The sequence below is a fragment of the Delphinus delphis genome, chromosome 4 (assembly GCF_949987515.2).
Source record: "Delphinus delphis chromosome 4, mDelDel1.2, whole genome shotgun sequence".
NCBI lineage: Eukaryota > Metazoa > Chordata > Mammalia > Artiodactyla > Delphinidae > Delphinus > Delphinus delphis.
In genome coordinates, this window is record NC_082686.1 from 68,525,245 (window position 1) to 68,537,887 (window position 12,643).

A 12,643-nucleotide genomic window follows, 5' to 3' on the forward strand; every position below is an offset into this window, starting at 1 on the left:
ACCCCTACGATGCAGCGAAGGAACTGGCTAAGCACACTGTTCAACGTGCCGAGTGACCCCGGCCGGTCCTGCCCCTCTCTGGGCATCCACTTCTGCACCTGCTCAGGGGCACACTGCAGCACACTAGATGCTTCTAAGGTCCTTCCAGTTCTGACAATCAGTCCACCAAGATCTTGACCATCAGGTGATTAAACAGTTTACAGCCTAATGAAGGACTCTGTTTGGAGGATGGAGCGAGAAAGGGGACTTTGGAGATGACAAAGGTCCAATCCCCCAGGAAGGAGAACACGGTGCCCACCGCAGAGGGTGTAGGGAGTGCTGGCAGGGCCTGGGCCCCCCAGGGGCTTGCTCCAAGTGAGTGTCAGGGAGGAGCAGAGAAATGGTTACAGCAGAAGCTAGAAAGAGCTTGTCTCTGCTGGGACAGAGAGGTTTCTGGAACCAGCCTGGCCCCATCAGGGAATTCTTTTTTTTTTTTTTTTGATGTGGACCATTTTTTAAGTCTTTATTGAATTTTTGTTACAATATTGCTTCTGTTTTTTTGTTTTGGTTCTTTGGCCGTGAGGCACGTGGGATCTCAGCTCCCGGAAAAGGGATCGAACCTGCACCATCCCACGCCCCTGCCCCCGCCCCCCCGCCCGGCATTGGAAGGCAAAGTCCCACCACTGGACCGCCAGGGAAGGCCCATGGGAATTCTTAAACCAGTGGCGAAGGAACTGAGGAAGAGGCTTGGTGGGCAAGGCAAACAGGAACCTGAGTGATTTCTACAACAGACCCTAGTGACCTGTGGTCAGGTCCCCTTGAAGGACACAGCTTGGATGGCAACACAGCATGCCTAAGAGGTGGCGTGGGAGAAGAACACAGGACAGGGTCTCACGCCCATGCTACTAGCTGTGTGGCCCTGTCTGAAACAATGAACCACTCTGGGTCTCCCTCTCATCTATATGATGGGCAGCTCAAAAGCCATCATCTCTATGGCCTCCCTCCAGGGCCATTTCCAGGGCACATTGGAACAGAGAAGGGGTGGCAAGAGCGATCCCTTTCACACTCATTCTTTCAGCAAATGTTTATTGACCACTGCTCTGTGCCAGGCATTGTGCTACGTGCCCTTCCTTTGGCCTACCTGATACCCAGGGGACAGACAGAAGAGACAGCAACAGTATCTTCTTGCAGAGATTTGCAAAGGCTAACTGAAACAGCCAGTACAAATAAGGCTCCTCGGACAAACTACGCCCCCTGCAGTCTGGCTTGCTGCGAATGCCAATCAAGAGCTGTGATCCAGCATCAGGCACCTGGATCCCGGGTGTGGCTCTCCAGCCCCTGGGAGGGGCCCTATCAGTGGGCTGGGAAGGGCGGGAAGAAGGCAACCGGGGTTCAGGTATAAGCTGGACTCACCTTCACGCAGGAGTAGATCACGGACACAAATACCACCAAGGTCAGCAGCAGGAAACAGGTCAGGTAGAAACTCAACATGAACACGGAGCTGGAAGGAGAGAGGAGGTGGGGAATTCTGGGGCTCTGAGACGCCCCGCGCAGGAAGCAGAATTTGCTCCATTTCTGCTGCACCTCCTGCCCAGTCTTGGGTGCCCGGCCCCTGACTCACTGAGGAGGGATTACTGAGCCTTGAGAACCGATTCGGAACCTGCCTCCGTAACGGTGTGGCTCCTGCCCTTCCTCCCGGTCTTGTCACTTTCCTGGGGGAGCATAGCCCACACAGGAGCCAAACGAAGAACGGGGTGACACCTGCCCAATATTTTGCCTAATTCTTAGCTATCCATAGACTCACTTCATTTAGCCTGGAAGGACCCATTTTAAAAATCACCTGGCTGTTCTCTCTAGGTAGTCACTTATGGCCTGACAAGTAACTCTGAAGGCTGAACACTGGTTTGATAAATGGCCATCCTTTATAGAAATGCATTTGTCAACAGCCCAACCAGCTACTCTGAGAAACAGCAGTGACATGTCCCTTTGGAGGGCAGAGTCCCTAAACCCTGTCCCCTTCCTACTTGCCAGACGCACAAGTCCTGTTCAGCTTCTGTTCCCCTATTCCCAACCCAGCTCAACAACAACCGTAAAAACTGCAAGGATCTCCTGCTGCCCCTCCTCACAGAGGCAGATCACAGGTGAGCTCAGTGTTCACAAAGGGCTAGTATCCTCGGGCGAAAGAACTGCAAGTGACTTTCCATCCGGAGCCTGCTGTGGCCCTCCTGGGGCAGGGGCCGGTCGAGGCACAGCACTCCCTGCCAAACACAGGAGGCCCCAGAAACCCCTTCTCCCTCTCAGGGAGTGAGACAGCCTGACATGACAGGTGTTGTCAGCAGGTTAAAGGCAAGTGGAGGACACAAGAAGGCAGGTGAAGGCCTCTAGGGAGGCATCTTTGTTCCAGGCTCCCCCAGAAGCCGGCACTTAGCTGCCTGAAACAAACAGAGCAGGGGAGAGAACTCTCTTCAGAGGGAAAGAAAGACCTTTCAAGTAGCTTTTAAGGCTTCCCTGGAGAGAGGACGGCCAGAGAACGACCTCCATCCATGCCTTAGCAGCTCGGAGCTGTGGCCAGAGGAGGGAGTGAAGCTACTGCGGGCAGAGCAGGGATCTGGTATAACCCGGCCCCAAGCCACGCTACGGAAAGGAGAAGCAGCAAAGAGGCAGGATTATGCCCCCAAGTGAAGGGGACTCTCAGCTGCAATGGGACGGAAAGTCTAGGTTGCTTATTATACCTATAGCTCCATTTCAATACAGAAAATGAGTCCTATGACAGCAAAGACCCACAATCCCACCAGCTCTGCACGGTCTCAGTGCAGGGGCAACGGACATTAACTGCATAGCCAGGGTGCAGCTGGCTGCCAGTGTCTGGTTTTCACCTGTGGTATCCTGACAGGGTCATAGCAGACACAAACGCAAGGGCCATCTCTTCAACGATAAGGTGCCATTAAAAATAAAAGGCACTGAGTGATAAGACATGCCAACGCCACGCACCTCCTGATGTGATGCCCCGAGCAGGACACGCCACTCCTGTGGGATTCTTGTGAAAAATACATAACCTCCATCCAATCATGAAAAAGCATCAGACAAATCCGATTTGAGAGAGTCTACACTTTAATTAGCCAGTACTTATCGGAAGTGCCAAGGCCATGAGAGGTATGTAAAGGCCAAGGAAGCACCACAGATTGGAGGGGACTAAGGAGCTACAGCAGCTAAATCCAATGTGGGGCCCTGGCCCAGCTCTTGGAACACAGAAAGGACATTTGGGGGAATGCTGATGAAATCAGAACACAGCCTACAGATTAGTTCATATATCATTGCAGTGTTATTTCCTGATTTTGATTACTGCAGTTATATAAGTTGTCAATAGCACGGGAAATTGGATGAAGGATGTACAGAAACTCCCCGTGGTACTTTTGTGCCCTTTCTCTAAGTCTATAATTATTTCAAAATGAAAAACAGAAGGTGTTGGAGTGAGGGGACTCTTCCAGATTAAGTTAGATTTATGAGACATAATCAAACGCATCCAGTGGATCTTGAGTAGATCCTGGCTATGAATAAACTAAGAGTAGAAGACATTTAGGGGGACAGTTTGGGAGATTTGAATACAGACTTGGTATTAGATGATTATAGAGGAACTGGGGTTAGTTTTGTTTGGTACATAAAGCATTGTGGTTAAGAAGCAAAGTGCCATTAAAACAGGTGTCTATTGATGTGTTTAGGGGCAAAATGTCCTTGTGTCTAAAATTTACCTTAAAAAATCAGAAATATACCTGTAACTAACACAACATTCTAAAGCAACTATACTTCAATTAAAAAAATCAGAAAAAGATAGATAAAAAAATCTTTCAAAATATTAACAATTGTTCTGGGACTTCCCTGGTGGTGTAATGGTTAAGAATCCACCTGCCAAAGCAGAGGACACAGATTCAAACCCTGGTCTGGGAAGATCCCACATGCCGTGGAGCAACTAAGCCCGTGCGCCACAACTACTGAGCCTGTGCTCTAGAACCTGTGAGCTACAACTACTGAGCCCACGTGCCACAACTACTGAAGCCCGTGCACCTGGAGCCCATGCTCTGCAACAAGAGAAGCCACCGCAATGAGGAGCCCGCGCACTGCAACAAAGAGTAGCCCCTGCTCGCCGCAACTAGAGAAAACCCCCTGCACGCAGCAACGAAGACCCAACACAGCCAAAAATAAATAAATAAATAAATAAATAATTTTAAAAAAGAACAATTGTTCTATCTAGGGGATGAGTGTTGATTATATTAATTACTTTATGTTTCTGTATGTTTGAAATATTGTATAATAAAAAGTAAAAAAATATGTGTATATATATATATATATATATATGTGCATATATACATATATATACACACACATACATACATGGAGAGGTTATCTTTCTCACTTAGCTGTGACCCTACTGTGAATGACTACCTAACAAACATTTCATGTCCAACAGCCCATTTCAGAGTGGTCCCTTTGGAAGCCACAGGCCTCTCTCAGTGACACAGCCAGTCCTCAGAAGATTTCAGGAACACCTCTTAGAGAAAAGTCTTCAGAATCTGAAATCCATTCTTTGAAATATCTGGAATAGCATAAAACCCTTATTTTTTGAAGATATACTGTTTTTTTGCAAGAACCAAAGGTCATGCAGAAACCAGCTTGGTGAATACTTTTGGTGGCTCAATGGGCAACAGTGGTCTGTGTTAAAATGGGATGAAGTGGAGAGAAGGGGTCTCCCGTGCGCTAGGCAGTGCCCAGACAGAAGTTTTCCAGCTGCAACGAGCATATGGCCTACCCACCATGGGGCAGGCAGACTCTTGGCTTCCTGGTCTCACTGAGGACAAGACTGTAAACCTTTCTCCCTGTCTGAGCAAATTCAGCTCAGACTCCCACCTCTGCTCTCCTACATGACCTCCCCTCCCACCCCTGGAGCCCCTGCAGCCAGAGGAGGGAGCCCAGGAGGGATGGGGTACTTACTGGGGCACAATGGTGATCTGGACAAAGCAGATGAAGAGGAAGACGAGCGAGGCACATGCCACGTAGGCACCGAATCGGTCATCCACCTGCTTGGAGTACTGAGAGGACATGGGCAGGGTGAGTGGGTGGAGGCACCTGGCCCTGTCTGTTCCAGCCCCCCTCCACCCCAGACACACCTGGGACAGCACGCTCCCAAGACTTGGAAGACCCAGTCGAGAACCAGCACTAGCCTTAGCTCTCAAGAAACCAGTCCACTCACTACATGGTGGTGCCTGTGGGGAGGGCTGTTGAATTATGCTAAACCAGAAACTCTGCAGGCTGGGTCACCATGAGAATAACTCATAATGATCATGGCTCACATTCCTGAGCACGAACTACACACCAGAACGCGTGCTGGGGCTTGCAACCATCACTGCACATCCTCACAAGAGCCCCAGGAAATAGGCACAGGACTGCTGCTGTTTCTACTTCAGAGATGAGCGAGCTGAGGATCAGAGAGGTCACTCAACTCGTCCAGTGTCACAGAGCTCATCTCCAAGGTCCTGACTCCCAGCCCCCACCCTCCCCACGACACCAACCAGCTGCACAAATGGCCGTGCTGGCAGAGTCACCCAGAGAGGGTAATCCATGAGTCAGTTCCATTTATGCTGGTAAACAGACTAAGTTCCCTTCCCATAATTCTTCCCTCCTGATTAGGCGTGCCTCATTTGACCACGGCATGAGTTCACAGGAGCCCATGTTGACGGAACACAAGGGAGACTCTGTGACATGTAGCAAAGACCCTGGACCAGGGTCTTGTTCTGGCTCTGTCACTACTTCACTGGGTGGCCTAGAGCAAGTCACCCAGATACTCTGAGCTTTATTTTCTCAGTCACAATTAAAGGAGACAGGACAAAGAGCTCTTGACTGCCCCTTCCAACTCTAATACTCTGAGTTTCCAGTGTGCCAAAGGCAGCTGGATGGTCCATTGGAAACTATAATAATAATAACAATAGCAATAAAATAATACAAATAGCAGTGTTTATTGAACACCTACTATGTGGCAGGTACTGTTTCACGTGTTTTACATATATGGATGTTTAATCCTCACTATGACACCATGAGGTAGGTATGTTAAAAATCCCCATTTCCCAGATAAGGAAACTGAGACACAAAGAAATTAAGATGTATCCTTTTCCACCAAGGAAGTCTCCCTAAAACCCCCATTTCCTGGGTAGGGCAGCATCAGAGCCGGGAAATGGAAGTGACAAGAAGGAGCTCTTTCCAGGGCGGAGACAGGGGAGGGAGCCGTCCTGTTGCCTCCTTTCCCTCCCCTTGGTCCTGGTTCTGCACCAGGGTAGGGGTGTGGGGGTGGGGGGTGGTCCCCCCCAGGGTGCTGTACCTTCTTCTCTAAGTCAGGCTCCCTGAAGGTCAAGAGGAACTTGCGAACATGCTCAGATCGTAGCCTGTCGATGCTCCTGGCGTCAATGGCACGGCCCAGAAATTCATCCACTTCATCCTCGGGGTTCGCACTTTCCTGGGCGTTCCTGGGGAGCAAGGGGTGCAGACACAAGACAGGCTGACCACCAGGGGGCGCCGCTAGGGGGCCGGCTCAGCCTGCACACCCGGACCCATCAGAGGGGCTTGATCAGCTCTAATAAGGGGTGGGGAAGCTGGGATTGACACCAGGACGGGCCAGAAGCCCGAGTACTCACATGCGCAGAACACTGCCCAAGGCTCAGACCCGCGGGCTGGGGGGGCCTCACTGACAATAAGGATTTTCTAACCCTACTGATGTATTATTAAATGATAATGATAATATGAATTATTCTCAAGGGTTTGTTTTTCCCCTACAGGTAACAGGCTCTGCTCTTCACTCTCTAGCTGTACTGTCATCCTGAATTGAAGGCTGAGACCAGGAGGCAAGACCTCTGCCGCAGGGCCTGGGAGCCACCTGGCTGCTCTCGCCTGGCCCAGGGGACTCTCTGGGAAGCACGTTTCACAATCTTTGGGTGCTGAACTAAACACTCTACTTGTAGCGTGGAGCCCAGTCCTCGAGTGGGATTTCTGACAGCCCCTGAGACTGGGGAGTGGAGGAGAGAGACAGGCATATTCCTTCAGGGTGCTGGGACGTGGCCAGGCGCTGGCGACCAATGTGCAAAGCCTGCATCTTCCTGGGAGCCGCGCGTGTGTGTGTGCGCGCGTGCACATGCGTGTGCTGAGTGTGTTGTGTGTAGTTGTGTGTGCATACGTGTGTGTGTGCGTGGAGTGGAGATTATAAATGGGGGATGCCCAGGCCCAGCCTCTCTGCCGGGGGCCTGGGCTCCCGGGCTGCTCGTCTCTCAGGTGCAGTGGGCTCTGTTCACTCCCAGCCAAGACTGCAAGACCTGGGCTCCTCCTCCATGGAGTACGGAAACTGAGCTCCAGGCAGATTTGGAGACGTCCCCCAGGCCGAGGGAGCTCAAGTGAAGAAGGACAGGTTACTCACTTGTCCTTGGGATCTTCAAAGCCCTAAAAGAGAGGGACGGAGAGAGGAGGAGAGGAGGATGAGAACCAAGGGGATGAAACGGGGAGGCTGCAGCGCATCCCCTCTCACAGGTCACAGAGAGCACTGTCACTCAGTCATCCCCTCCTTCCTTCATTTGGCAAATACAGCTGGGTTGGGGACAGGCTCCACGCTAGACGCTGGGGGCGCACTGTGATTTTACTTCATCCACTGGCAAAATCCATGAGTCTAAGCTCTTCGTGTCCCCATACCCAATTCCTTGTCATTCCCCAGACCTTCCTTCACCCTCCTCCTGGACCCTGGGCTTGGTGGGTCCCCTCCCAATTCTGCCACCTACTCGGAAATAAGAGACACTGCCAGGCCGATCAATCCCACACGCCTGTGCACACCTGTGCACACACACAGCTCATGCACACTCACACACCCCCAACTCCCGCCAAGCACACATAAAATCTCCTGGGACTTCACAAGTTTTGAGCTTAAGAAAACTAAACTCTGGTTACCTGCAACAGCTCTTCTGGTATCGGAGAACCAATGTGTTCTTCTAAGGCTGGAGCTGGCTGGGGACCCAGGAGGTGAGGAACCTGCCTGCCCTGGTTTGATTACTGTTCTGATGTTCACACACACAGGGCAGGGGTGAGGGTGGGAAGGGCCCTTACTGGTTGCCAAACTCAAGGCCCTACCTAGAGTTCATCTATAAAGGACAGAAGTGTGTCAGGGTCTGACCAACTGTGGCAGAATGGAGGGAGGGGCCTCTAAAATGGGAAGGGGTGGGATCAGGGAGGCAGTGGGGGAGGCACAAGCACCCCAGGACAGGCGGCTTCAGGTTGCCAAGACAAGGACAGAGGGCGGCCTCTCGTCCCTGTGGCCCAGCATGGAACACGCTGCTGGGCAGCCAGGGGGCTTGGCAAATGTCGGGGGAACCCAAACCCCAAATGAACACAGCTCTCTTCATTCCCACTGAGGAGTGGGGTTTACGATGCTCTCCACGAGCCGGAGCTGCCGGGCTCCGAAACAGACGTGGGGCCCGTGGGCACTGAGGTGCTGTCTCTTCTCCTCACCAGCTCAAGGCTCCCAGGGGCCTTGGCAGCCCCTAGTGCCACATCCAAGTGCCCAGCCATGGGCTCTGAGCTCCTCCCGGGCTGCCCAGTGGCTGTCTTCCTTTCTCCTCGTCCTCTGAGAATCACCAAGCCCTCGGTCCAGGCTGCAGGGCCCCGCCCACCTCACTGTCCCCACTCAAGGCTAGAGGAGTTGGGGTCTCTCATGTGAGTGCCCCATCTGGGGGCAGGCAGGATCTCTAGGGCACAAGCTCGAGTGGGCGGCAGAGAGTCTGGACAGGCCAGTCTCTGTGGACCATGGCAAGGGGCTGGCCCGCTGATCTCCACCCCAGGGGCCAGCAACGATTTTACTCGGAGGACATCCAAGCCACATTATGCCAACGCTGGTCTCTACAGCTCAGAACTATACCTGAAATGTGTCTAATGAACCTGTCTCGGACTTCCTCCAGTGCTCCTTTGGTGGTATGCAGGGGCTGGTGTTGGGGGCCAGGTCCGCTCTAGGCTTCCTGGGTGCCGGGCTGGGGTGGTGAACTGACCGCAGTCAGGGAACACTTTGGTGGATAAACCATGGCAAAGGGCCTTTAAGAACACAGGCCAGCAGACTGGGTTCCAGTCCCCCGACCTGCTTTCTAGTCCTAGGACAACGGTCCCCAGCCGGCAAGGAGGACACTCAGATGGGTTCCTGCCGTTGTGCCTCCGCACTTCTGGAGAGCAGCTCAGCTCAGTGCTTCTGTTTGGTCCCCGAGTCCTCTCCTTCTGACCTACAGCAAGACCAGAGGCCGTGGGCCCCTCTGCTCGTCCACACTGAGGTGCAGACTCCGGTTTGCACGCCTGCCCTGGCAAAGCTGCTGTGGGGAACACTTGGGCCCAGCCTGCCGCCTCTGAAGAATGCACAGCTTACCCGAGCCTGGTTAGATGAGCAGGAGTCCACATACGATCTCCCGTCAACCTTTTTATTAATAAAGAACCTTAGAGAACGTCCCTGGTGGCGCAGTGGTTAAGAATCTGCCTGAAAATGACTCTACTACCCGAAGCAATCTACAGATTCAATGCAATCCCTATCAAACTACCACTGGAATTTTTTCACAGAACTAGAACAAAAAAGTTCACAATTTGTATGGAAACACAAAAGACCCCAAATAGCCAAAGCAATCTTGAGAATGAAAACCGGAGCTGGAGGAATCAGGCTCCCTGACTTCAGACTATACTACAAAGATACAGTAATCAAGACAGTATGGTACTGGCACAAAAACAGAAAGATAGATCAATGGAACAGGATAGAAAGCCCAGAGATAAACCCACGCACATATGGTCACCTTATCTTTGATAAAGGAGGCAGGAATGTACAGTGGAGAAAGGACAGCATCTTCAATAAGTGGTGCTGGGAAAACTGGACAGGTACATGTAAAAGTATGGGATTAGATCACTCCCTAACACCATACACAAAAATAAGCTCAAAATGGATTAAAGACATAAATGTAAGGCCAGAAACTATCAAACTCTTAGAGGAAAATATAGGCAGGACACTCTATGACATAAATCACAGCAAGATCCTTTTTGACCCACCTCCTAGGGAAATGGAAATAAAAACAAAAATAAACAAATGGGACCTCATGAAACTTCAAAGCTTTTGCACAGCAAAGGAAACCATAAATAAGACCAAAAGACAACCCTCAGAATGGGAGAAAATATTTGCAAATGAAGTAACTGACAAAGGATTAATCTACAAAATTTATAAGCAGCTCATGCAGCTTAATAACAAAAAAAACAAACAACCCAATCCAAAAATGGGCAGAAGACCTAAATAGACATTTCTCCAAAGAAGATATACAGACTGCCAACAAACACATGAAAGAATGCTCAACATCACTAATCATTAGAGAAATGCAAATCAAAACTACAATGAGATATCATCTCACACTGGTCAGAATGGCCATCATCAAAAAATCTAGAAACAATAAATGCTGGAGAGGGTATGGAGAAAAGGGAACCCTCTTGCACTGTTGGTAGGAATGTAAATTGATACAGCCACTGTGGAGAACAGTATGGAGGTTCCTTAAAAAACTACAAATAGAACTACCATATGACCCAGCAATCCCACTACTGGGCATATACCCTGAGAAAACCAAAATTCAAAACGAGTCATGTACCAAAATGTTCATTGCAGCTCTATTTACAATAGCCCAGAGATGGAAACAACCTAAGTGTCCATCATTGGATGAATGGATAAAGAAGATGTGGCACATATATACAATGGAATATTACTCAGCCATAAAAATAAACGAAATTGAGCTATTTGTAATGAGGTGGATAGACCTAGAGTCTGTCATACAGAGTGAAGTAAGTCAGAAAGAGAGAGACAAATATTATATGCTAACACATATATATGGAATTTAAGGGAAAAAAATGTCATGAAGAATCTAGGGGTAAGACAGGAATAAAGACACAGACCTACTAGAGAATGGACTTGAGGATATGGGGAGGGGGAAGGGTAAGCTGTGACAAAGCGAGAGAGAGGCATGGACATATATACACTACCAAACGTAAGGTAGATAGCTAGTGGGAAGCAGCCACATAGCACAGGGAGATCAGCTCAGTGTTTTGTGACCGCCTGGAGGGGTGGGATGGGGAGGGTGGGAGGGAGGGAGACGCAAGAGGGAAGAGATATGGGAACATACATATATATATAACTGATTCATTTTGTTGTAAAGCAGAAACTAACACACCATTGTAAAGCAATTATACTCCAATAAAGATGTTAAAAAAAAAAAATCTGCCTGACAATGCAGGGGACACGAGTTCGAGCCCTGGTCTGTGAAGATCCCACATGCCGCGGAGCAACTAAGCCCGTGAGCCACAGCTACTGAACCTGCGCTCTAGAGCCCGTGAGCCACAACTACTGAGCCCGTGTGCCACAACTACTGAAGCCCACGCGCCTAGAGCCTGTGCTCCGCAACAAGAGAAGCCACCGTAATGAGAAGCCTGCACACCGCAACAAAGAGTAGCCCCTGTGTGCTACAACTAGAGAAAGCCTGCCAGCAGCAACGAAGACCCAACGCAACCAAAACATAAATAAATTTTAAAAATAAATACATAAAAATAAAAATAATTTAAAAAAAAAGAACCTTAGAGACCTTACAACACTCATGCCTAAACCAGCACAGCTCATTACTACATCTTAAAAGCTGAGCAAAAGTTGGAACAAGATTTAAAGAAATAAACTGCTGACTACGAGTTACTCCCCTCTAACTGCTCTCAGTCACTGCTTAATCCAATCCCCTCCCCTCCACTGCATCTTCAGTGGAAGTCAGGGTAGATGCTTTCTTTTTGCATATCTTTCCCAAGGGTTTCTGGGCGAGTTTAACACCAAAAGCCAATGGTGTGCCTGGCGGCTGCCAGATCCCATCCCATCCCTGGCCTAGACACTGGGCTGGCAGGGGCCCAGGGGATGGTACTTTGATGCTGGCCCCTCAGGTGACTCTGCCCAGCAAGGACAGGGATGGGGAGCCTCTTCTCTCCCTCTACAGGGGTGTCCCCGAGCTTTCTGATCACTTTGCATTCCCTCCCCACTGGGTGAAGCAACCAACACCACGGAGGAGCCTTTCCGACAGCCAGTCTCCCGTGAGACTGTTTCCCCAGTTACAGCCCTTCTGCTAATTCTTCCAAGGTTTCTTGTCCTAACAATGATTAATGTCTGCCAAATCGGTGCTTATAGTCCAAACTGCCCCCTTGGAGACTCTGAAATACCTAAAGAGTCCACCTACACCAAATATCGCTAAAGAAAAAAACTTTCCGAAGATTTTAAACGGAGAACGTACCAGCAGGCACCTTTCTTGCCTGCTGGTGGTTCCTCTCCACCTCTGTCCTGTCCCATCTTTTTATTCCCTGCTCTCCCTCATCTCCTGCTCCCCGCCCTGCATCTCCCCCTTACCCTCTCTGTCCTCCCGCTCTGGTCTTCCTGAGACCTGTCCTCCTCTTTCCTCCCACCTGGATGAGAGCCTCCCTCCTTGCATTCTGCTCTCAGTCTCCCCCTTTCCTCTCACTCCCTCTCTCACCTCTTGGCTGTCCTGGTCAAGTGGGTAGAGAGTCCACAGGAGATGATTCAAGAACTGGGGTGAGAACAGGGGGGGATCCA

At 50.3% G+C, this 12,643-nt stretch overlaps 1 protein-coding gene across 1 annotated transcript in view; it reads right to left on the reverse strand.

Moving 5' to 3' along the window:
* Window positions 1-12,643, reverse strand: part of ADCY5 (adenylate cyclase 5) — a 154,892-nt gene that overhangs the window by 29,388 nt on the left and 112,861 nt on the right. The window contains exons 9-12 of the mRNA XM_060010774.2: window positions 7,433-7,455; window positions 6,347-6,491; window positions 4,966-5,063; window positions 1,393-1,480 (exon numbers count right to left, since the gene is read on the reverse strand). Coding sequence (XP_059866757.1) covers window positions 1,393-1,480; window positions 4,966-5,063; window positions 6,347-6,491; window positions 7,433-7,455 — 354 coding nt within the window. The remainder of the gene's footprint in view (window positions 1-1,392; window positions 1,481-4,965; window positions 5,064-6,346; window positions 6,492-7,432; window positions 7,456-12,643) is intronic.